Genomic DNA, 23,004 nt, shown 5'->3' with positions numbered 1-23,004 from the left:
AATTTGGCTCGAAACAAAGATAGGATCAGTTAAAAAATTAAATATTCAAGATGTTTTGTTGGGTATCCCTAGTCAAAGCATTTTAATAAATCATCTAATTGTTGTACTGAAAAGATACATATATAATTGTAAACATAAAGAAAAACTACAAAAATTTATGGAAGCTCTTAGTTTTATAAAATATTATCGAACAATAGAAAAATATATTTTAAGGTACAATGAAGACCGCTTCACAGAAGAAAAAAAGGGGCATTTTACCTCTTTAAAATTAATACCTTAAATAATAATAATAATAATAAGTCCATCAATTCCACTTAGTTTATTTTTACGCTAATGGAAACATCCTTTCAACTGGACATAAAACATTTCCTTAATTATCTTACTAATATAACTGTCCTCCATGACTTTGCCGATCTCTATCATGTAATAGATGTACATAACCTATTTTTCATTATTATTATTATTTGGCGATGTTATTTCTCCTAATAAGATGTATCATGTTTATTATGTATATGTGTGTATAGTATACCCAAGCCACATAGGTATATAACACGGATGTAAATGTGGCATTTCATGGAAATAAACTTTATAAAAAAATGTATCTCCAACTGAAAGGACTAACTCCAACAGCCATCCATGCGGCGTTGGTATCAACTTTAAGGGGTGACGATCCTTTCTTTGTCACTGTTAACAGTTAAGAGGTGGGCAGCGGAGTCCAAGAGCAGAAGAGAGTGTCGAACACGATCCAAGACCAGTACAATCTTCGACTGCCACTATCAAATTTAAAAAAAAATAAATACAAGGATGATCGACGACTCACCACACATCACATAACCAATACAGGAGGCATTTCTCATGAGAAAGTTAAGGAATAAATTAGGTATAACAAAGGTTTCAGCGCGCTTGGTTCCAATACACATATGCACCTGTTGCTGTCATAGCTGCTTTGTATGACTGTGGCTTTGAACGTATTAATCATACTCCGTATTTACCAGATTTGGCACGGCCAGATTTCTATCTTTTCCCAAACTTGAAGAAAAAACTGGTAAGCATTATGCAAATGATGATGCTATCATTTCTGCTGTGGATAACCTTTTTAATTCACGAGCAGGAAGCCTGTAACACTAGTGTGATCCAGGCACTCGAGCACCGTTGGCAGCAGTGTGTAAACCGCGGAGAGGATTATGTTGAAAAATAATAACAACAAACTCCGTCAGCGTAATTTATCATAGTTAGGCTCAGAACCTTTCAACCATTCCTTATTGTTTTACCATTCCCATTTTCTATCTCTATATAATTGATATATACTTTATCCTTTATACCAAGACAATTTAACAAAATGTATCAATCTGATTAAAATCAGCTCCACACGCTATAGTATAGATCAGTGGAGCTGATTTTAATCAGATTGAAAATGTATAAACGTGTGACGCCAACATTTCTCACCATAACATGGCAATTACTAGTATACTAGTGTACTTCAGTTATACCTGAACATGATCGGCCATCACCAAGTAAACCAAGTGGCTCAGTTAACAGGATTAAAAGGACTGCAGTGGTTGTTTTAGCATTTGTTCCATGAGAGCTACATTTTTCATTCAAAAGTTGGTATTGTTTTATTGAAAGCTACACGAATTAGCTGCATAATTTCAGAGATGCTTTTTCTGATTTCTGTCCAAATGACAGAGCTACTAGCAAGAACTGCAATGGACAATGGACAAACAACAATGAAAAGGGTTGCTTCTCATTAGATCTCATGCCCTTCCAGGCTGTACTACTGCTGCTATAATTAATATAAAGGGTTACAAAAACAAGAGTTATCAAAATTCTGCCTGAAGTCACCAGAAAGGCTACATTTAGATGGTACAGGCGTTGATTGGTGAAAATACAAAACTTTAGATCACTTCCACTAGTAATTATTGCACGTGGAATGAAACCATGCATCCTCTGAAATCGTCCTATTCAATGCAGCTCTTTAACCACATTTCGCCGACTGGGTAATGTTGGTGTTCAAGGTGATGTATTTTATGTTTGTGCATTGTTAGGACATCTAGGATTCGGTGATGTATATTCAAAATCAATAATGTTTACTAGACAGCAACCCCTTTTATTGATATTTGATATGGCAACTCATTTTGGTAATATTACACGTATAACGGAATTACCGGATATATATACATGTACTAGAAATTACAATGTTACGTCGAGAAAACTTGATGTTGGACGAGTTTGTCGAGACAAACGGTCCTGGTCATTCAAATGTAGTGATGAAAAAGAGCACATTGATTTATTAATCATCGGTAAGTTTGACATATTATAGTCTTAGAGAGGAAACCCGCTATATTTCTCCATTAGTAGCAAGTGATCTTTTATATGCACCATTCCACAGACAGGATAGCACATACCACGGCCTTTGATAAACCAGTCGTAGTGCACTGGCTGGAACGAGAAATAGCCTTATGGGCCCACCAATGGGGATCGATCCTGGACCAACCGCGCATCAAGAGAGCGCTTTACCACTGAGCTACGTTCCGCCCTGTGTAGTGATGAAGTATATATATATTATATATGTATGTATCCATTATCAAGAGACAGAAAATGGGAATGATAAACTCCACAGTATTTACCAAAACATCGGGTATTGACTACGACTTGCCCATTTATCAAAGCCAGATTGGCATTATAGACTTGGTCTGTATGATGTAACATTTCTTCTAGTTTAAACGTAGATTGGTTCACACTTAACACATAGAAGTCAGCATAAGAATTAGTACTTTAGATGAAATGTTAGACAACTTTACTTATTAATATACATGTATTTTTAATGGATTGAACACTCTCAAAACTTAGCAATTGGATTCAAATAGATTGTTTCAGGTGATGAATATAACATATTTCTTTGTTTTTGCAGCCATTTTGTTAACCATCTTCAATTCTGGAAACGATAAAAATTTCTCAGTAGAAAGTTAATGCAATAATTGAATGTGCTGCCCGATATAAAAGCCTGTGTTTGAAGTAAACATTATTGTTTGGAGTAAACTAGAATGTAAGATCTAGCCACTTCTTACTCCTAACGACCTGTTTCGGGGCCATCTTGGAGTTAAATGAGGATGCAATATCTCAGTTAGCATTTGTTGAAAATGTATTCCTTGGTGAATAAAAAACCCCAAAAAGTTCTAACTTCACAATCTTAATATAGTGTAAAATTAAATAAAATTAAATGTTCTTGTCCTGATTACTATAGTGGTGGCCGTCTTGGATGTAATGTCTTGATTAGCTGTGAGTAGTTCGATATGAATCCTCTGACACCTAAAACGCCGTCAGGAACATCAACAGTTTCGTCATTATTGATAAAGTATTGGAGATGTTTCCAGTTCTGTTTTAACAGCCATGTTGAACGCCATCTTGAAAATTTCAAAATGCTCAAGGATACCAAATTACACCTCTCGGATCCTTAATCAACACTTACGACAGATACAAAAACCACAAAGAACATTGTCGGTACCGAGATACAAGGTTTATAAGTGCTTTAGTAAACACTAAAACACAGATTTCTTAGGTTTTTCGACCACCTGAACGATAAATGTTAAAAAGTGTTATAACTAGGTAAAGCTACATATTGAAAAGTCCATCATGCATTTTTGTTTTGTCCTAGGGTGTACTAAAACAATTATAACAGTTTTGTTTGGTGCCCTCAGATGGTACCATTTTTTTGTCTGGCTCATGGACCATCAGTAATTAAATCGTAATAATTTACAAGGGAGGTAACTGAAACATGAACTTGTTCACAAAATTATAAAACAACCAAACTCCATTTTTTTTGTTTTATCTAATGTATTTTCCGGGGTGCATGACCCTGACCCCCTCCCCCAAATACTTCACCAGCCACAGTCTACCCCCCCCCCCACCCCCTGCACAATGCTCTGTACACGGTTGCAATACGAAAACAATAGGCTACATGCACATAACTGTCAAACGAACAGACACAAACTTTATTGATATGTACAACACAGAACAAATAATGCAGAGTATAATAATAATAATAATAATAATAATAATAATAATAATATAACAAAAGCTATTATTTGGCTAATTATGAGACGGGTGGAAATTATAACTGTACATAAAATGATAAAGATACAGGTAGGGGTACAATAATATACTGCATACTATATAATATATTATAAAACTTTGTGTGGGGTTAAAAAAAAAAAAAAAAAAAAAAAAAAAAAACCCTCACCCTTGCCCATCCTAAAACAAACACCCCAACAAACATCCTTTGGGCTTAAAATAACAAATTAGCCAAAATCTATTGTATTGAATAGTATTTTATTATCCTGTACATACATACTGGAAGTTTTAAACTGCGTCAAAAACTACTTTCTGCCCACTCACGTTATCAGTTTTGAAATCGCCCAAAAACAATGACCAATGAGATGAAGGAACTTTTTTATTAACAAATCCGTATACATATACTGATGAAAATAAATTAGGGATCACACCAACACTATATATCAGGAAAGAGTGACTGCAACCAAGACGCCTCAACCATAGTGTCAGGAAGCTCACGGTGTAATTGACATTCAGTCTGACATTACTGACAGTCAGTCTGACATTACTGACATTCAGTCTGACATTACTGACAGTCAGTCTCACATTACTGACATTCAGTCTGACATAACTGACATTCAGTCTGACATTACTGACAGTCAGTCTCACATTACTGACAGTCAGTCTGACATTACTGACAGTCAGTCTGACATTACTGACATTCAGTCTGACATAACTAACATTCAGTCTGACATTACTGACAGTCAGTCTGACATAACCGATATTCAGTCCAACATTACTGATATTCAGTACCACATTACTGATATTCAGTATCACATTACTGATATTCAGGCCCACATTACCGATATTCAGTCCAACATTACTGATATTCAGTACCACATTACTGATATTCAGTATCACATTACTGATATTCAGGCCCACATTACCGATATTCAGTACCACATTACTGATATTCAGTACCACATTACTGATATTCAGTATCACATTACTGATATTCAGGCCCACATTACCGATATTCAGTACCACATTACTGATATTCAGTACCATATTACTGATATTCAGCAACACATTACATCTTTTCCCACGCTATTAGTGACTGACATGAGGTCTACAATACTAAGTGATCCCGTATTAGAGATATTTCAAAACCACACCGTTACTGTTACGGAGTGATAGGTAGGCTTTGAGTGTAGTTGGTGACGTCGCAACAGTTTGATTCCCGCTCTTTATGATTGAAAGACCTACATAATAAATGTCGTGGTTAATATAACATTATATATACAGTATATATACATTTCACTTCTGAGAATGGCGCCATTTTTAAGTCACTAGCCGTGCCGATCTGCAAACCGAATTATATTGGATCGAATTTACAACGGCTTCTTTTTCTTAAACGCAGATGTTTTAGCAGTATAAATGTATGTAGTTACACACGTGTAAGACATTTATAGCTTTGTAAATTGGGCCCAATATGATTATCCGCAACAGTACCGGTGTGGTTGCGAAACCCGTCTAATGTTTTCACTCAGTATGTGACATTTGTCCCTGTATGGAGATATACATAAATATGTTGTCCAGATAGACAGAACGGGCACTTTTAAAACAAACAACAAAAGGCACTTTTTGTATTTTGCTGGTGAGCCACTGCCTCTGGCACCCCCGCTAGATACGACCCTGATGAACTAAATGCACGTTGGATTGATTCTGTACCTCGTATTTAAATTGGTTTATCACTGATGATTCGAATTCCTCCGTGAGGATTTAACATTTGCTGCCTTTTTATGAAGTGAACTATATATATATATATGTATGAAGTACGTTCAGTTATCCGTTTGTCGCTAACGCTTGCTAGACTGGAATTGTGTTACACACCCGTGTAAGAGATAACCCGTTGTAGATATTGCTAGATAAATATCGTCTCCAGCATGTCTTGGAGATAACTTTTGAGATTTGTGACTGGCTGCTCCACGGTGATGACCCGGTCACTACAACTATACCAGTCAATAAAATAAGGACGTCCGAAATCGATTGTTCTGTGACATAACTGTGTGACGCGTTAGTTAACAGTCGCACGAGTGCAGTGAAAACGTCTCATTAGTTGGAAAAGACGTCAAATGTATTTTAAACCTGGTTTTAAAGGATATGTAAGAAATAAAATATCATATTCGTGTCAGTTTGATACCATTTATCTTATAACTCGTTGTTTGAAAACGTATCCACCTCGGCTTTCGCTCGTTAGATTGGCGTACGTTTATGTAAACAACTCGTTGTAAAATAAATTGTATCCATCAACCACTCCTGTAGTATTCTTTACGCTACACATTAAATAAAATGACCACTTCTGGAACCAGTTAAAATAGTTTGCTAACGTTTAGCAAAAAACGGCGTCTGAACGTGGGCATGTTTTTAATTGGTTCGGATGTAGTTTCAATGAAAGGCACGAGTCCATTATAAAAATTAAAAAAAACAGGCAACCAAGAAACCAGTGTGTCATGTGTTCTGGAGGTCGAGCGCTCGCGAATAAATTGACTGCTACCATCATTTTATAATCATACCAGGCCCGTACGCGGGGGGGGGGGGGGGGGGGGGGTGCGACGGGTGTGTACGCACCCCCCAAACTAATTACTAAAGGTCCACTTTTCTCTATTAAATTTTAAATAACGTTACGTAATCGTTGTTGTTTTGAGGGGTTATTTTTATGTTGATTGGTCCCATCATGAGCAATTCGCACCCATCCATTAAAAATCCTGCATACGGGCCTGCATATCACATTCCTATAACGTTTGGCGCCAAAAAAAAAATAGAAAGTCTAGCAAGAAAGCGCGATCGCTTGCCCTCCTGCACTTTCCTCCTTTCTGACATTTTGATTTTCACAATCCAAGTGACCCAATGCTTGTTAAAATAGTTAGCATTTTGATTAGTTGATGGCTTCTTTTGGCCAGTTCAGCTGTTTCACTAAGCCTCCTTTCGGTCTGGCATATCGGCCATACTTGTCGAGTGCCAATTGTCTCTCCGCTGACCGCCAGCCAATGAGCTGCGCCGTTGTACTGGGGTACGGCCGGGGAGAGGGTAACACTTCGATGTATTCCTCGATTGGGGTCACAGGTCGGATTTGTATCAGCGGGGAAAGTTTCCTTTTCGGTTTTTCCTTCTTTGGAAGTTCGTCTTTCACAATCTGCATTGAAAAAAAAACCACCCACAATAATAAAATAAAGAGAAACAATAAACAAAAAGAACGGTTGGTTAACAACACCTTTACATATGTTAACAGGCGCGGATGCAGGGATTTTACCAGGGGAGTGTAGAATCTGGCGAGCGAAGTTTATAGGGGGCAGGGGGAGGGGGAGGGGTCGAGTCATGCTCCTCCGGAAAATGTTATGAAAGAAAAGATGAAGGATTGTTTTGTTTAACAAAACCACTAGATGATGTATTAATCTTCGGCTATTGGATGTCTACCATTTGGTCATTTTTAGATACAGTCTTAGGGAGGAAACCCGCTACATTTTTCCATTTTTCCATTAGTAGAAAGGAATCTTTTATATGCATCCTACAGACAGGATATCACATACCACTGTCTTTGATATATATATATATATATATATATATATATATATATATATATATATATATATATATATATATATATATATATATATACATATGTATGTATATGTATGTATGTATGTATGTATGTATGTATGTATGTATATGTATGTATATATGTATGTATGTATGAATATCTATATATTGTATGTATGTCGAGGTTGACTGTTACATACATAGATATTAACGCACTGGCACAGGAGATAAATAAATCCTTTCTGGCCTCACAAATTGTCCCATGCCGTTGCTGGGACTCGAACCTGTGGCACCGAATCGCCCGCAAATTGTGAGACTAACCACGATGCGCTCTGAGCTCTGTATGTATGTATGTATGTATGTATGTATGTATGTAATCTATCTATCTATTTATCTATCTATATCTATATATATAACTATATACATATGCCCATAAAAATCACAATCAAATATGTAATTTAATTAACCATTAGGACAGCCAACGGAATTGGGCTCGTTCCTTTCAAGTGAACATTCCATAACATGATGCCAAGCGGGTGTTGCCGACAAGTGTGTTGTCTTTGTGTAATTCATCTCTGTCCTACTGAGTTGCGAACAGTCAACTTGACACATTTGATTGATTCGTCGATTTTATTTATCACAAATAAATGTAAAACTTGAGAAATATGGCACCTATTTATTCAAAGATTATGTGTATAATATGTAGTTTATAGAGATTATTACACGAGCCTGTGTGACAAAAATCCTGACACTCGTTTCGTAAAATCAGTACGATGTAAAAATGGCGAAATATGACACTTATTTATTCTAACATTATGTGTAGAATTTTTAGTTATTAAAAAAAAAAAGAAGTTAAAAACCCCCCAAAAAAAACCCGGAATTGGGCACTTGCAACTATGATACTGCACCTTTTATATATATCGTGGAAGAAATATTGCGCTGAAATTATTAGTTTGAAAGCAGCTTGTGAACATTGTTATCAACTGGTTGATCTTTGTGAGGAGGGATTAACACCGACAGTTTAATGAATCAATGAATCAATCAATTTTGTTTGCCATAGCTGTCATTCAGCTATTGGTTAAAACTTACAAATACAATGCGTGATCATTTTATGCAACATTAAACCCAATAAATGACTAGTGCATTAACATTATTATAAATAATTTTAAAAACCCACCTACATATATACACTATTAGGAGGAAACATGTACTAGAATTATAATAACAACTCTTTGCGTCTTTGCATAGAATAGTAAATATATTTTGATAAACCTAGTACGCACTTGTTTGATGTTAAGGATAAAAGCCTTACAAACTTATAATAAGACGGCCAAGCATAATAATATTTCTTTACGAAACGTAGTCTTACATCTCTGTAACAAGAACAAACAAGTAAAAATTATATTCATCTTCAATGCTATTTGTATTACATAGTGTACACAGGCGTTGTTCTATTGGGATGTTATTAAGTCTTCCATGTTCAATGTTAATATCCAATATACCACATCTAATATTAAATATAGCCATACGATATTTTATACAATAAATTGTATCTAGGTATAATTCAAAACAATAATCTGTCTTAAACATACAATAGTTTTTTAAACGTGAAAATGTCGACATTTTGGCAAATGAATTTTGTATATATTGGTATCGTAACCTTTGTCTGGTACATTCATATGACACAGCTGATGCATTCTCGGTTTTCCAGATAGGAATGAAGCCGAGTTCTTCTAACAGATTTTTAACATGCATCGCCCTATTTTTACATTTTGTAATAGTGTTAGACTGTGTTCTCAATATTTTATACATATTGTAAACTAGAGAATTCTTGTTTCGGATTATTTTAAACCAGTTAATATTCTCTGCTTACATAAAACAGAAATTGGAAATCTCTCTAACTCTGAAAGCACAACGCTGTTTGGTGATGTTCGTTTTGCATTAAGAATATGCTTACACAATTTAACTTCGACCTTTTCTAATTCAGCAATATTATCATTAATTCCACACATTTCGGATCCATAGAGCAAAAATGGGTGCAACCATCTTATCAAATAAAAACAATTTCGTACTAATATTCAACTGAGCAGATGAAAATATATTATACAATACTTTTCGTCGCCTGATGAGCTAAATCTTTACATGCTAATTTAAAATTACCAGTATAATTAAAGGTAATACCTAACCAAGTAAATTTGTCAACAACATCCAGCTCTGTGTTTTGTAAAACCATTTAAATACATTGCTGGATTTTCTATTTTCAAAAATACAGATTTTGGTTTTATTTATGTTAACCTCAAGACTCCACTTATCGCAGTACTTTGCTAAATTGTATCATCTGCATACATAAACATGAATAGAGATATATCGCGTAAGCTTCTGATTGGATCAACGTTGTTAAAATAAATATCATTAACAAACAATATAAATAGTAAAGGTGATAAAGGTTCACCTTGCTTAACCAAGAGACACATTAAAAAAATTCTGATACATTTGAAAACATTCGGACACAGTTTCGTACATGGCTATACATAGAAGTCAGAATGGTTACCATTTTATTTCCGATACCATAATGTAATAACTTTGACCATAAGAAAGAATGTACTACACTGTCAAATGCCTGAAAGAATGTACTACACTGTCACATGCCTGAACCTTAGTGGACATAGGCATGTTAAAAATGACCTAAACCTAAACACCAGTTGTTTAATCTATTTATTAGTACTAAAGAAAATACTTTAGCAAATGCGATGATAATCACACTTCTACACTGGTGATTTTACTTTTAACAGAGCTGAACAAAATCTTATTACACTCAGGCCGTTATGCAACACATTCAATGGTATTAAGTGCCCCCCCCCCCCCCCCCCCCCCCGTGATTATGACGTAATCCGGCCACGGTATGGTTCCACTTACTTCTTTATAATCGGTGGTCAGGAAGTTCCAGTTGTTGGGCCACCGTTTAGCAGACGTTTCTTCCAGAACGATGTGGTCCTTCCTGTAGAATAAAATACATGTTTCATTAAACAAAACTGACGTCATGCAAAATGGTGTGTGTGTGTGGGGGGGGGGGGGGGGGATTCCCGAGGTCGACCCCCCTGCTTAAAGTTGAAGACCTTAGTTTCAACCAGTAAAAATGGACATTAAATTTGGTTTATCTACAAACATATGTAACATATTTGCATAAAGTTATAATAGTATGCAAAAAAGTCTGCGATGTTGAAACAGAAAAATACTCTTTAAAAAACAGACTACAACTCATTTTCACAACCGTTACTTCTCTGAGGTACGTGCGTTTTTCAAAATATGAAAACTGCATTTCATGATATTAGAAACACCAGGATGACCAGAAACACTTCGAATGTACGGAAATGGATAATCTAAACAATGAAATCTAAATAATGTCTGATTTCAATTATCAAAAACGGCCCTTATAGTTAAACATAGCTGTGGTGTTTAAAAACTAGGGTCTGTCGCTTTAAAGCAAATTTGTTCTGGCAGGATATGCTCAACTTTCGCGAACACCTGATATCATCACTCTTTTAAGAGTGATTCATGAGTGCATGTCATCACAACTACTTATTATAATGAGCTCTGTCCGGTGCTAGTTTTGATTTAATAAACTAGTCCGAGAGTGGCAGTCCTCTATGTGGAGGTCAAACTTATGTATTATCTAGAAAAGAATCTCGGGAGTGGCTGTCCTCTTACAGACGAGGCACTAGATAGAGATTCATGGAATCAACTACTGTTTTGCCAAATGCCCATTCGACTGCATTGTGCAGAGATACGATCTTGTGACAGACACGAAAAACGGGTTTTGTCGTTCAGATTATATTATAAAGTTCCTTGAGGGCAGAGTTTTGTCATAAAATACACCACTAGAGCATATTGATTTATTAATCATCCGCTACGGGATATCAAACATTTGGTAATTATGACAGTCTTCAGTTAAAGTTTGTTTTGTTTAACGACACTACTAGAGCACACTTATTTATTAATCATCCGCTACGGGATGTCAAAGTTTGTTTTGTTTCCGCTACGGGATGTCAAAATTTGGTAATTATTTGGTAATTATGACAGTCTTCAGTTAAAGTTTGTTTTGTTTAACGACACTACTAGAGCATATTGCTTTATTTACCAGTCCCTGATTCGCACTTGTCCACTGTGTTGCGTGTATGAGAAAATTGAACTCTCCAAGGGGTGAAAAGTTTGTTTGTATATCCATATATCTATTATACGACAAGGCGACCTGCGTGTGCATAGGGTGTGTTGTGTTTACATAGTGATCCTACTAACACACAGATCGTATCATATATAGCTGTACTTTACAGCGACCAGGTGAAAACTAGGGGCACGCTGCGTGTAGATGGAATACGTCTGTTATTGTATATGTACATATTCACACACACTCACACATACATGTGTGTGTGTGTGTGTGTGTGTGTGTGTGTGTGTGTGTGTGTGTGTGTGTGTGAATCAATGAATGTATGTATGTATGTATCTCACTCTCTCTCTCTCTCTCTCTCTCTCTCTCTCTCTCTCTCTCTCTCTCTCTCTCTCTCTCTCTCTCTCTCTCTCTCTCTCTCTCTCTCTCTCTCTCTCTCTCTCTCTGTGTGTGTTTGTGTGTGTGTGTGTGTGTGTGTGTGTTTGTGTGCGTGTATAGTAAAACCTCTGTAGACCAGAATTTCCACAATACCGGACGTTTTTAACGGTTCCTTTTTAATATTCTGTTCAGAACTTAACATCTCTAAATCGGTTACCTCTTAAAACCACACATTTTACTCAGTCCAGAGGGTGTCCGGGTTACAAAGGTTTCACTGTGTATATACATATACATACATACAATGTTTACATACATACATATATACATATATATATACATATATACATATACATACATACAATGTTTACATACATACATATATACATATATATACATATACATACATACAATGTTTACATACATACATATATACATACATATACATATACATACATACAATGTTTACATACATACATATATACATACATATACATATACATACATACAATGTTTACATACATACATATATACATATACATACATACAATGTTTACATACATACATATATACATATACATACATACAATGTTTACATACATACATATATACATATATATATATATATATATATATATATATATATATATATATATATATATATATGTACATGTATATGTATATATATATATGTATATGTATATGTATATGTATATGTATATGTATATGTACATGTACATATTCTAGTATATAATAGGCAATATCAGAGCTCGTTACAACGACCGTCGTTACGACATAATTTACACCATCCTTGGGACCCAAAATGTCTGGAGCAAACGTACATCAATGTTATTTCTTTTTATTACACAGGACTTCACACCTGATACCGACAGAGCAAATAAGGAACAGACGTACATGTATCTGACTTTTGGAAATATCTCTTTTCATCAACATTTCATAATCAAAGATGCCGGAGCGGGTTCATAGTGTTGCTCTTGGCGACCAGTTATTAGTATAAACGCCACTTAGTAAGTACCTTTGATTTCTTTCCCCAAGATACCGTTGTCTGTATGTACGTGTATTTTTATCATACAAGTTCTGTTTGGGTACAAATTTATAAATCAAACACTGAAAAAAAAACCTAAGCTCCTTATATAATTAAAAAGATGATCCAAATAAAACAAAATTTTTTTTTGGTTCGGGGTTTTTGTGTTATTTTTTTACTCCTTTTTAAAAAATAATTTGGTGCATGGTCTAGTAGTGGTAAATGAGATTTAGGTTTATAGCGATTGATTGCGGTTGAGTTTATTAATATCTAATGTGTTGTGGAAATTGGCGACAATTAAGATCAATACGGGCCGTTAAGTGCTGAATCATCAAAGTGAAACCGCCAGGCACCAACTTCGAGCGATCACGGCACAAAAATAATTGGTGAAAACGGATCGACGTTTCAGCAAATCAGATATAGAACATGAAACAAACGGGACTTCCAGGAATAATAATAATAAATAATAATAATAATAATAATAATAATAAATACAAAAGGCTTGGCAACGATTTATAGATTATTTTGTATGACAAAAGATAAAGCATGTTCTACAGGATCAACCTGCATTACGGGACAAATGAAAAACGAATGAATAAAGATTAAAAGACTTACCAAATCTGATCTTGTGCGACATAGTTACATCCCGACACCTTATTAACCGATTTGGCAGCGGCTTGGGCCATCTTACTCTCTGTCTTTTAAACTTCTTTTCTTTTCGCTTGGCTTTGTTTTACAAGTGACTAACGTTTGAGGCCAGTATGTTTCTCAAAGTAGCGAGTAGTAAATCACTAACAGGGGTCCGCGACCGTGCTCCGACTGAGAGCGTAGATTAGCGCGTGACACCATAGCGACAAGCAACGCTAGCCGAAGTGGAAGTAAACAAGGTCGCGTTCGGCCGTGCGTTTTCCCTCTCCGTGAACCTGGCGAGAGTTTATCAGTAATAAATAGTTAATTACCACGAACACAAGTGACCAATACCTATGCGGATTTCGTGTAATTACATGTTGTGGTAGGAAAAAAAGACGTAGCAATTGAACGGAGTCTTCAGACCCCATCATGGAATCGTTTGCAAAAGGTATATGCCTCGATGAATACATACAACACGGCATTGATCCTATAGGGGTGGGGAATACTGGGTTACTTACATGCTTTATTCGAGTGCACCGGTTAACTGGCTTTTAACAAAAGCTCGATCAAAAAGATTTATTTCCCACATGCCGAGAACACCTTTGTTCGTTCACACATGAATGTATGTATGATAGATCGAGCAATTTATATTACAATGTCGTGTGTGTGTGTTTGTTTGTTTGTTTGTTTGTTTGTTGTGTGTGTGTGTGTGTGTGTGTGTGTGCCAAATGTCGCATGCAGACTGTGTATTAATAACTTTTATTATAATTATTAGTCATGATTGCTTATACATGTTTGTCATTCAGCATTAACCCTCGCCTTCGGCACATTTTCCACGGTACTCCAACGTGTGTGCCCTCCATAGGCGTACGTGCTCCCATTTTTTGTGGCCGGGGAGGGGTGGGGGGGGGGAGGGGTGGGGTTCAATTGCTACGTCTTCAGCACTTAACGGCCCGAATTGAACAAAAGTGTTCGAATCTGGATTACAACGTTTGTTTATATTAGCATTACAGCCAAAAAGCTATATAGCTATATAGGGTTGCCAACGAATCGCCACGCATGTTTACATGGATTACAGCTAATATTGTTGGTAGAATAATGAAAGTACATGATGAAAAGTGTTCCGCTTATGGTGCCCACAAAAGACGTGCTTGAACCTCCATTGATTTGTGATTGATTGGTTGATTGACTGAATGATAGGTTGATTGATTGATTGATTGATTGACTGAGGGTGGAGGTGGGAGAGTAATTCAGTTTTCTAAGGATGAAATGCTTAATTAAAGCAGAGACGATTTCAGCGAATTCTAAAGGCGACGCTACACGCTACGAGTAACAGAATAGCCGATTGTGACAGGACAAGCTTTACAATTTCATCCGAATCATCGGTTGTTATCCAATAGCCTATTCTATGAGCGGGACGTAGCCCAGTGGTAAAGCGTTCACTTATTGCGCGGTCGGTCTGGGATCGATCCCCGTCGGTGGGCCCATTGGGCTATTTCTCGCTCCAGCCAGTGCACCACGACTGGTATATCAAAGGCCGTGGTATGTACTACCCTGTCTGTGGGATGGTGCATAAAAAAGTTCCCTTGCTGCTAATCGAAAAGAGTAGCCCATGAAGTGGTGACAGCTGGTTTCCTGTCTCAATATCTATATGATCCTTAACCATATGTCCGACGCCATATAACCGTAAAACAATGTGTTGAGTGCGTCGTTAAAAACAAACATTTCCTTCCTTTACCAATAAGCTATTCTGGTACGAGACACTCGTATCGTGTGTCATAACCTTCATTAAAGGCGCAGACCCTAGTTCCGGTCCGTGAAAACGGAAAGTAAGTTTGGTTAATCTACAAACCTGTAACACATTTGGATAAGGTTATAACTTATAACACAGAGAAGCTAAAGTATGTGATGTTTAAACGGGGGAAATACGGTCCAAAAATAGACTAGAACTTGTCTCAATAACCATTACTTCTCAGACAAACGTGCATTTTTAGAATTATGAAAAATGCATTTTGGGGCATTACAAAAACCTGGATGACAAGAACCACTTCATGTACTAAATTGAATATTCTAAATAATAAAATGTAAGTACTGTACAAACGGCTTTAATAGTAAAAAAAATACGTCGTAGTGTTTAAAAAGTAGGGTCTGTCTAATGAATATTCTGCAAAATTTTATGTGTAATACGAACATTTTTCAGTCGTTGATAACTCCTACTACATGTGGAACATAAATTTTGGTAATTCTGAATTGCAATCGTAGAGCGGAAATCCGCTATATTTTTCCATTAGCAGCAAGAGGTATTTTATATGCACTTTCCCACAGGCAGGACAGCATAGCATATACTACGGCCTTTGGTGCACTGGTTGGAATGAGAGAAAAACTAATCAGAGAATGGGTCCACTGAGATGAGATTCTCAAGCGAACTAGCAATGAGACTAGACGTGAATTCGTGCTCTCTCGACCTACCCCCCCCCCCCCCCCCCCCCCCCCCCCACCTGGGGGGATTGATGGCTAGCTATGGCTTGCTGTTGGAGTACCGCGTCGCGTACACCGGGTCACGGGCAACCGTGACCTTGGTGTACGGGGACGCGGCCACAGCCAAGAGGAAGAGGACAAGGAAGAAGAAACGTGCGCCAGGCACAGCTCAGGCGGGGACAAAGCTGGTGGCTCAACCGCCAGCGGCGGTCCCGTCTGCGTCGCTGCCCCCACCACGACCAATCCAGACGGAGCGAAAGGAGGCGACTCGCCAACCAGCCGCACCGACTGTGCAGAAGCGAAAAGAGGAGCAACTAACCAGTGCACCACGGCCTGCGTCACCTGTTCTCGCCCGTCGCTCTTCAGCGTCGAGACCCCCACCCACGGGGGACTCCGCGATGGCGACATTGGATGTTGGAGTTGCCAAGCGGAAGGCCGTGACCCCCCCGGGGGACCAACCAGCCAAGACGCGGCCTTCTGCTTCCGCTAGGGACGACTGGCAGCTCGCGAAACGAAAAATCAAGAGCCAGTACGCTAAGTACGTGGTTGGTGACGTATCGGATCCCTACAAACTGCCAGGCGGGATCCAAGAGAAAGAATTTAAAACTTTCCCGGAATGCAACCAGGTCGCCATCCACCCTGGGGATCTACGGGGAATCGGGCAGGTCCTTGTCATCACTTCGCGTCGGGACGGCTTGTATAGACAGGGGATCCTCCACAACGAGATGGACAACTACACCGTTCACAGGATCATCAAGATCATCGCCGGCGCTCAGTACCTCCCATTGGCGAAATGCCTATGGGCTCACGACTTCAGGAAGTTGGTGCCCCACTTCATTGAGGACTACATCATCTCTTCCCCGTAGACGCCAACCTTATCTAGGACAGGTATCCTCCTTTTTGGGCTTAGTTGGACTTTAAACAATTTTTGGTTGAGCTTCAAAATTTGTATGTTTATTTTTTTTATAAATAGTCCAACACACTTCTCTTTGGCGCCCGTTCAATCGCTCAAATCACCTTAAAACCTTTTCGGCCGAGCAGTCAAACTTATTTTGGGGTTTAACTTTCTAGTCCTGACATGATTTTAGATGCAGTTATTCTCCGTAGAATTAGGTTTTTTCATGTAGAACCGAAGGAATCGAAATTCAGCCAATCAGAGCACGGCCCATATTCGGTGTCTACTATTTGGTCCGCGCAGTCGCTGGACCCTACTAAATACTTGTATTCCAAATTCTGTCCACCTCAAACTCCCCCCCCCCCCCCTCTTGTCCTAGACTTAGTCACTTGCGAAGTCAGAGATTAAGCCCATGACAGGCGTGCGTGAAGCTTTCGTGGCATGTATGCACGTTAAAACTTACCAACAACAACACTGAGATGATTCGATCCAACGATACAAGCACCTCAGGGGAGCGCTCTACCGACTTAGCTAGATCTCAGTAAACGTTTTAAACAAAGGCACGTAAAACGTAAAAATAGTGTCGTTAACACAAACACTTCCATTTGTATTAGTAGTAGTAATAGTAATTTTTTATTAGTGGTAGTAATAGTAATTTGTATTAGTAGTAGTAATAGTAATTTGTATTAGTAGTAGTAATAGTAATTTGTATTAGTAATAGTAATAGTAATTCTTGTTTGTTTTTCTTGGGGGTTGGGGTTGGGAGAGGGAGGGTGGGAGTAGATTGTCGTAATGGTAGTAAATCTAAGAGCTATACAGTGTATGTTATACAGGTAGCAGTATACAGTTAGCTCCCTTGTATACCCGCAAATAGTTCGCTTGTTCGTTTTGCACAGATCCATGTTTGAAGGCTAATTAGTTGGAATAGCTTAAGCTTGGTGATAGCCAAGGAGTCATTTTTAAAAATGACAGTTGGTTCGTCATCAGCAGTGCAAAATGTTTAGCTGTAATGAGGCTTGGTATTCATGCACCGGGTTTTCCTTGTGACAAAAGTGGGGCGCGATCAATTGGGTAATTTTTCAAACAAGTTGATTTTGTGAAAAATTTAATGGCTAAACCTTTATTCAAATATAATTATGACCCTTTTTATAATTTCCTTGAGACTAAAAATACCTGTATCTTTCTTTTTTAAATCACAGGTGGGCATTTAGGATGCCAGGGACTGGCATGCACAAATCTCATCTGAAGATTCACAAATAACAGTGGCCTTCTACCACAAATTACAATTTTAGCAAGGGATTTAGACTGAGACGAACGAAATTTGTGTGTGTGTGTGTGTGTGTGTGTGTGTGTGTGCGTGCGTGCGTACGTACGTACTTGTATGTGCGTGCGTGTATCTGCTTGTGTGTGTATGTGTGTGTGTACGTACGTGTGTGTGTGTACGTATGTGTGTGTGTGTGTGTGTGTGTGAAGTCATTTTAAAAAAAGAAGACAATTTGCTTGTGCGGGGTAAGTGTCAACCCCCCCCCCCCCTATCTCTATCTGTCTCTCTCTCTCTCTCTCTCTCTCTCTCTCTCTCTCTCTCTCTCTCTCTCTCTCTCTCTCTCTCTCTCTCTCTCTCTCTCTCTCTCTCTTGTTGGGTTTCAGGCGCTTGTACAGGAGTGGTCTCGTCCCAGCCAATGCTCCACAGCTGGTGTAACAAAGGCCATGGTTTGTGCTATCCTGCCTGTGGGAAGCGCAAATAAAAGATCCCTTGCTGCTAATCGGAAAGAGTAGCCCATGTAGTGGCGACAGCGGGTTTCCTCTCAAAATATGTGTGGTACTTAACCATATGTCTGACGCCATATAACCGTAAATAAAATGTGTTGAGTGCGTCGTTAAATAAAACATTTCTTTCTTTCTTTCTTTCTCTCAATATCTGTGTGGTCCTTAATCATATGTCTGACGCCATATAACCATAAATTAAAAAAAAAATTCAATACATTCTCCAAGAGAACATGTCTTGACCCACTTCGCGCGCCACCATATAAACCCCGCCTCGCCCAGCAACCCCTCCCCCGCCTCGCCCAGCAATCCCCTCCCCCGCCCCGCCCCCTCCGGTAAAATTCTTGCACCTGGGCTTCTTTTTATTTTTTTCTTACTCCGTTCCGTTTGTTCCCACGATCTTCTTTAACACACCGACGCAACCTGTGTATCAGCTGGTTTGCATGTGTTTATAAAGCCCATCAAGCATACACACATTATCATAATGGCTTCTGCAGATAGCTCGCACGTGCGCACCTTTTTATAGACTCGTCAACAGCTGTTTCTATCATGCTGTCTGCATAAGTTTAGGTGCACATTTATCAAGGGGTTAACCCGGTTTATCCTTCGACTCGTCAAAAACTGATAGGTTTATCTTTTAGAATAAAACAAAATGTGCATTACAATTAAGTCACAGCTTCCCCCCTCCCCCCACCGGCCAACAGAAATAATATTTCAAGTTTGGGATGGGTCAAACTATTTAGGGGGATGCGAGAGCATGCTCTTTTGTGGATTTTGTTGGGGGGTTGGGGTGGGGGTGGGGGACGAGGCTCAAACGCAATTTTCATTGCTCTGGTGAGCAATATTTTGGGAGTCTAGTTTTAAATGTTTTAAATGAGGGGGGAGGTGGGGCGCTGTCACTCTCTTTGAAAAAAACAAGTAACCCTCCCCACATTTTCTTTGTTTTTTTATTTATTTTTGCAAAGTATTACTGTATATCTGTCAACAGAAACCATCTGTCCACGCAATCATTATCTCACCATCCATAATCCACACAGAGATCCATTCATCCAGATTCCATCCAGAGATTCATTCATCCAGAATCCATCCAGAGATCCATTCATCCAGGATTCACCCAGAGATCCATTCATCCAGGATTCACCCATAAATCCATTCATCCAGGATTCACCCGGAGATCCATTCATCCAGGATTCACCCGGAGATCCATTCATCCAGGATTCACCCGGAGATCCATTCATCCAGGATTCACCCAGATATCCATTTATCCAGGATTCATCCAGAGATCCATCCATCCAGGATTCACCCAGAGATCCATTCACCCAGAGATCCATTCATCCAGGATTCACCCAGACATCCATTCATCCAGGATTCACCCGGAGATCCATTCATCCAGGATTCACCCGGAGATCCATTCATCCAGGATTCACCCGGAGATCCATTCATCCAGGATTCACCCGGAGATCCATTCATCCAGGATTCACCCGGAGATCCATTCATCCAGGATTCACCCAGATATCCATTTATCCAGGATTCATCCAGAGATCCATCCATCCAGGATTCACCCAGAGATCCATTCACCCAGAGATCCATTCATCCAGGATTCACCCAGAGATCCATTCATCCAGGATTCACCCGGAGATCCATTCATCCAGGATTCACCCGGAGATCCATTCATCCAGGATTCACCCGGAGATCCATTCATCAAGGATTTACCCGGAGATCCATTCATCAAGGATTCACCCAGAGATCCATTCATCCAGGATTCACCCGGAGATCCATTCATCCAGGATTCACCCGGAGATCCATTCATCCAGGATTCACCCAGAGATCCATTCATCTAGGATTCACCCAGAGATCCATTCATCCAGAATTCACCCAAAGATCCATTCATCCAGGATTCACCAAGAGATCCATTCATCCAGGATTCACTCAGAAATCCATCCATCCAGGATTCACCCAAATATCCATTCATCCAGGATTCACCCAGAGATCCATTTATCCAGGATTCACCCGGAGATCCATACATCCAGGATTCACCCAGAGATCCATTCATCCGGGATACACCCAGAGATCCATTCATCCAGGATTCACCCGGAGATCCATACATCCAGGTTCATCCAGAGATCCATTCATCCAGGATTCACCCGGAGATCCATTCATCCAGGATTCACCCGGAGATCCATTCATCCAGGATTCACCCAGAGATCCATTCATCCAGAATGCATCCAGATATCCATTCATCTAGAATCCACATAGATATCCATTTATCCAGAATCCACATAGAAATCCATTCATCCAGGATTCATCCGGAGATCCATTCATCCAGGATTCACCCGGAGATCCATTCATCCAGGATTCACCCAGATATCCATTTATCCAGGATTCATTCAGAGATCCATCCATCCAGGATTCACCCAGAGATCCATTCACCCAGAGATCCATTCATCCAGGATTCACCCAGATATCCATTCATCCAGGATTCACCCAGAGATCCATTCATTCAGAATTCACCCAAAGATCCATTCATCCAGGATTCACCTAGAGATCCATTCATCCAGTATTCACCCGGAGATCCATTCATCCAGGATTCACCAAGAGATCCATTCATCCAGAATTCACCCAAAGATCCATTCATACAGGATTCACCAAGAGATCCATTCATCCAGGATTCACTCAGAAATCCAGTCATCCAGGATTCACCCAAATATCCATTCATCCAGGATTCACCCAGAGATCCATTCATCCGGGATTCACCCAGAGATCCATTCATCCAGGATTCACCTAGAGATCCATTCATCCAGTATTCACCCGGAGAATCATTCATCCAGTATTCACCCAGAGATCCATTCATCCAGAATTCACCCAAAGATCCATTCATCCAGGATTCACCAAGAAATCCATTCACCCAGAGATCCATTCATCCAGGATTCACCCAGATATCCATTCATCCAGGATTCACCCAGAGATCCATTCATCCAGAATTCACCCAAAGATCCATTCATCCAGGATTCACCTAGAGATCCATTCATCCAGTATTCACCCGGAGAATCATTCATCCAGTATTCACCCAGAGATCCATTCATCCAGAATTCACCCAAAGATCCATTCATCCAGGATTCACCAAGAAATCCATTCATCCAGGATTCACTCAGAAATCCATTCATCCAGGATTCACCCAAATATCCATTCATCCAGGATTCACCCAGAGATCCATTCATCCGGGATTCACCCAGAGATCCATTCATCCAGGATTCACCCGGAGATCCATACATCCAGGATTCATCCAGAGATCCATTCATCCAGGATTCACCCAGAGATCCATTCATCCAGAATGCATCCAGATATCCATTCATCTAGAATCCACATAGATATCCATTCATCCAGAATCCACATAGAGATCCATTCATCCAGGATTCACCCGGAGATCAATTCATCCAGGATTCACCCGGAGATCCATTCATCCAGGATTCACCCAGAGATCCATTCATCCAGGATTCACTCAAAGATCCATTTATCCAGGATTAACCCAGAGATCCATTCATCCAGGATTCACCCAGAGATCCATTCATCCAGAATCCATCCAGAGATCCATTCATCCAGATATCCATTCATCTAGAATCCATATAGATATCCATTCATCCAGAATCCACACAGAGATCCATTCATCCAAGATTCATTCATCCAGAATTCACCCAGAGATCCATTCATCCAGGATTCACCCAGAGATCCATTCATCCAGAATCTGTCCAGAGATCCATTCATCCAGATATCCATTCATCTAGAATCCATATAGATATCCATTCATCCAGAATCCACACAGAGATCCATTCATCCAAGATTCACCCGGAGATCCATTCATCCAGGATTCACCCAGAGATCCATTCATCCAGAATCCGTCCAGAGATCCATTCATCCAGATATCCATTCATCTAGAATCCACATAGATATCCATTCATCCAAAATCCACATAGAGATCCATTCATCCAGGATTCACCCAGAGAT

General features: G+C 39.1%; 2 protein-coding genes across 2 annotated transcripts; both read right to left on the bottom strand.

The window, feature by feature from the left end:
- Positions 1-4,432: 4,432 nt before the first annotated feature.
- Positions 4,433-14,285, bottom strand: LOC121388764 (uncharacterized protein C20orf85-like). The gene is made up of 3 exons (XM_041520257.1): positions 13,851-14,285; positions 10,567-10,648; positions 4,433-7,246 (listed from the first exon to the last, which is right to left on the bottom strand). Exons 1-3 carry the CDS (start codon positions 13,919-13,921, stop codon positions 6,989-6,991), a joined length of 411 nt encoding a protein of 136 aa, XP_041376191.1. The 5' UTR covers positions 13,922-14,285; the 3' UTR covers positions 4,433-6,988.
- Positions 14,286-21,887: 7,602 nt separating this feature from the next.
- LOC121388398 (MARCO-like protein) lies at positions 21,888-22,355 on the bottom strand. The gene has a single exon (XM_041519706.1). It carries the CDS (start codon positions 22,353-22,355, stop codon positions 21,888-21,890), a length of 468 nt encoding a protein of 155 aa, XP_041375640.1.
- Positions 22,356-23,004: the final 649 nt, after the last annotated feature.

This window comes from Gigantopelta aegis, chromosome 14 (genome assembly GCF_016097555.1).
Source record: "Gigantopelta aegis isolate Gae_Host chromosome 14, Gae_host_genome, whole genome shotgun sequence".
In the NCBI taxonomy this organism is placed as follows: Eukaryota; Metazoa; Mollusca; class Gastropoda; order Neomphalida; family Peltospiridae; genus Gigantopelta; species Gigantopelta aegis.
This window is presented reverse-complemented; position numbering and strand designations above follow the sequence as displayed.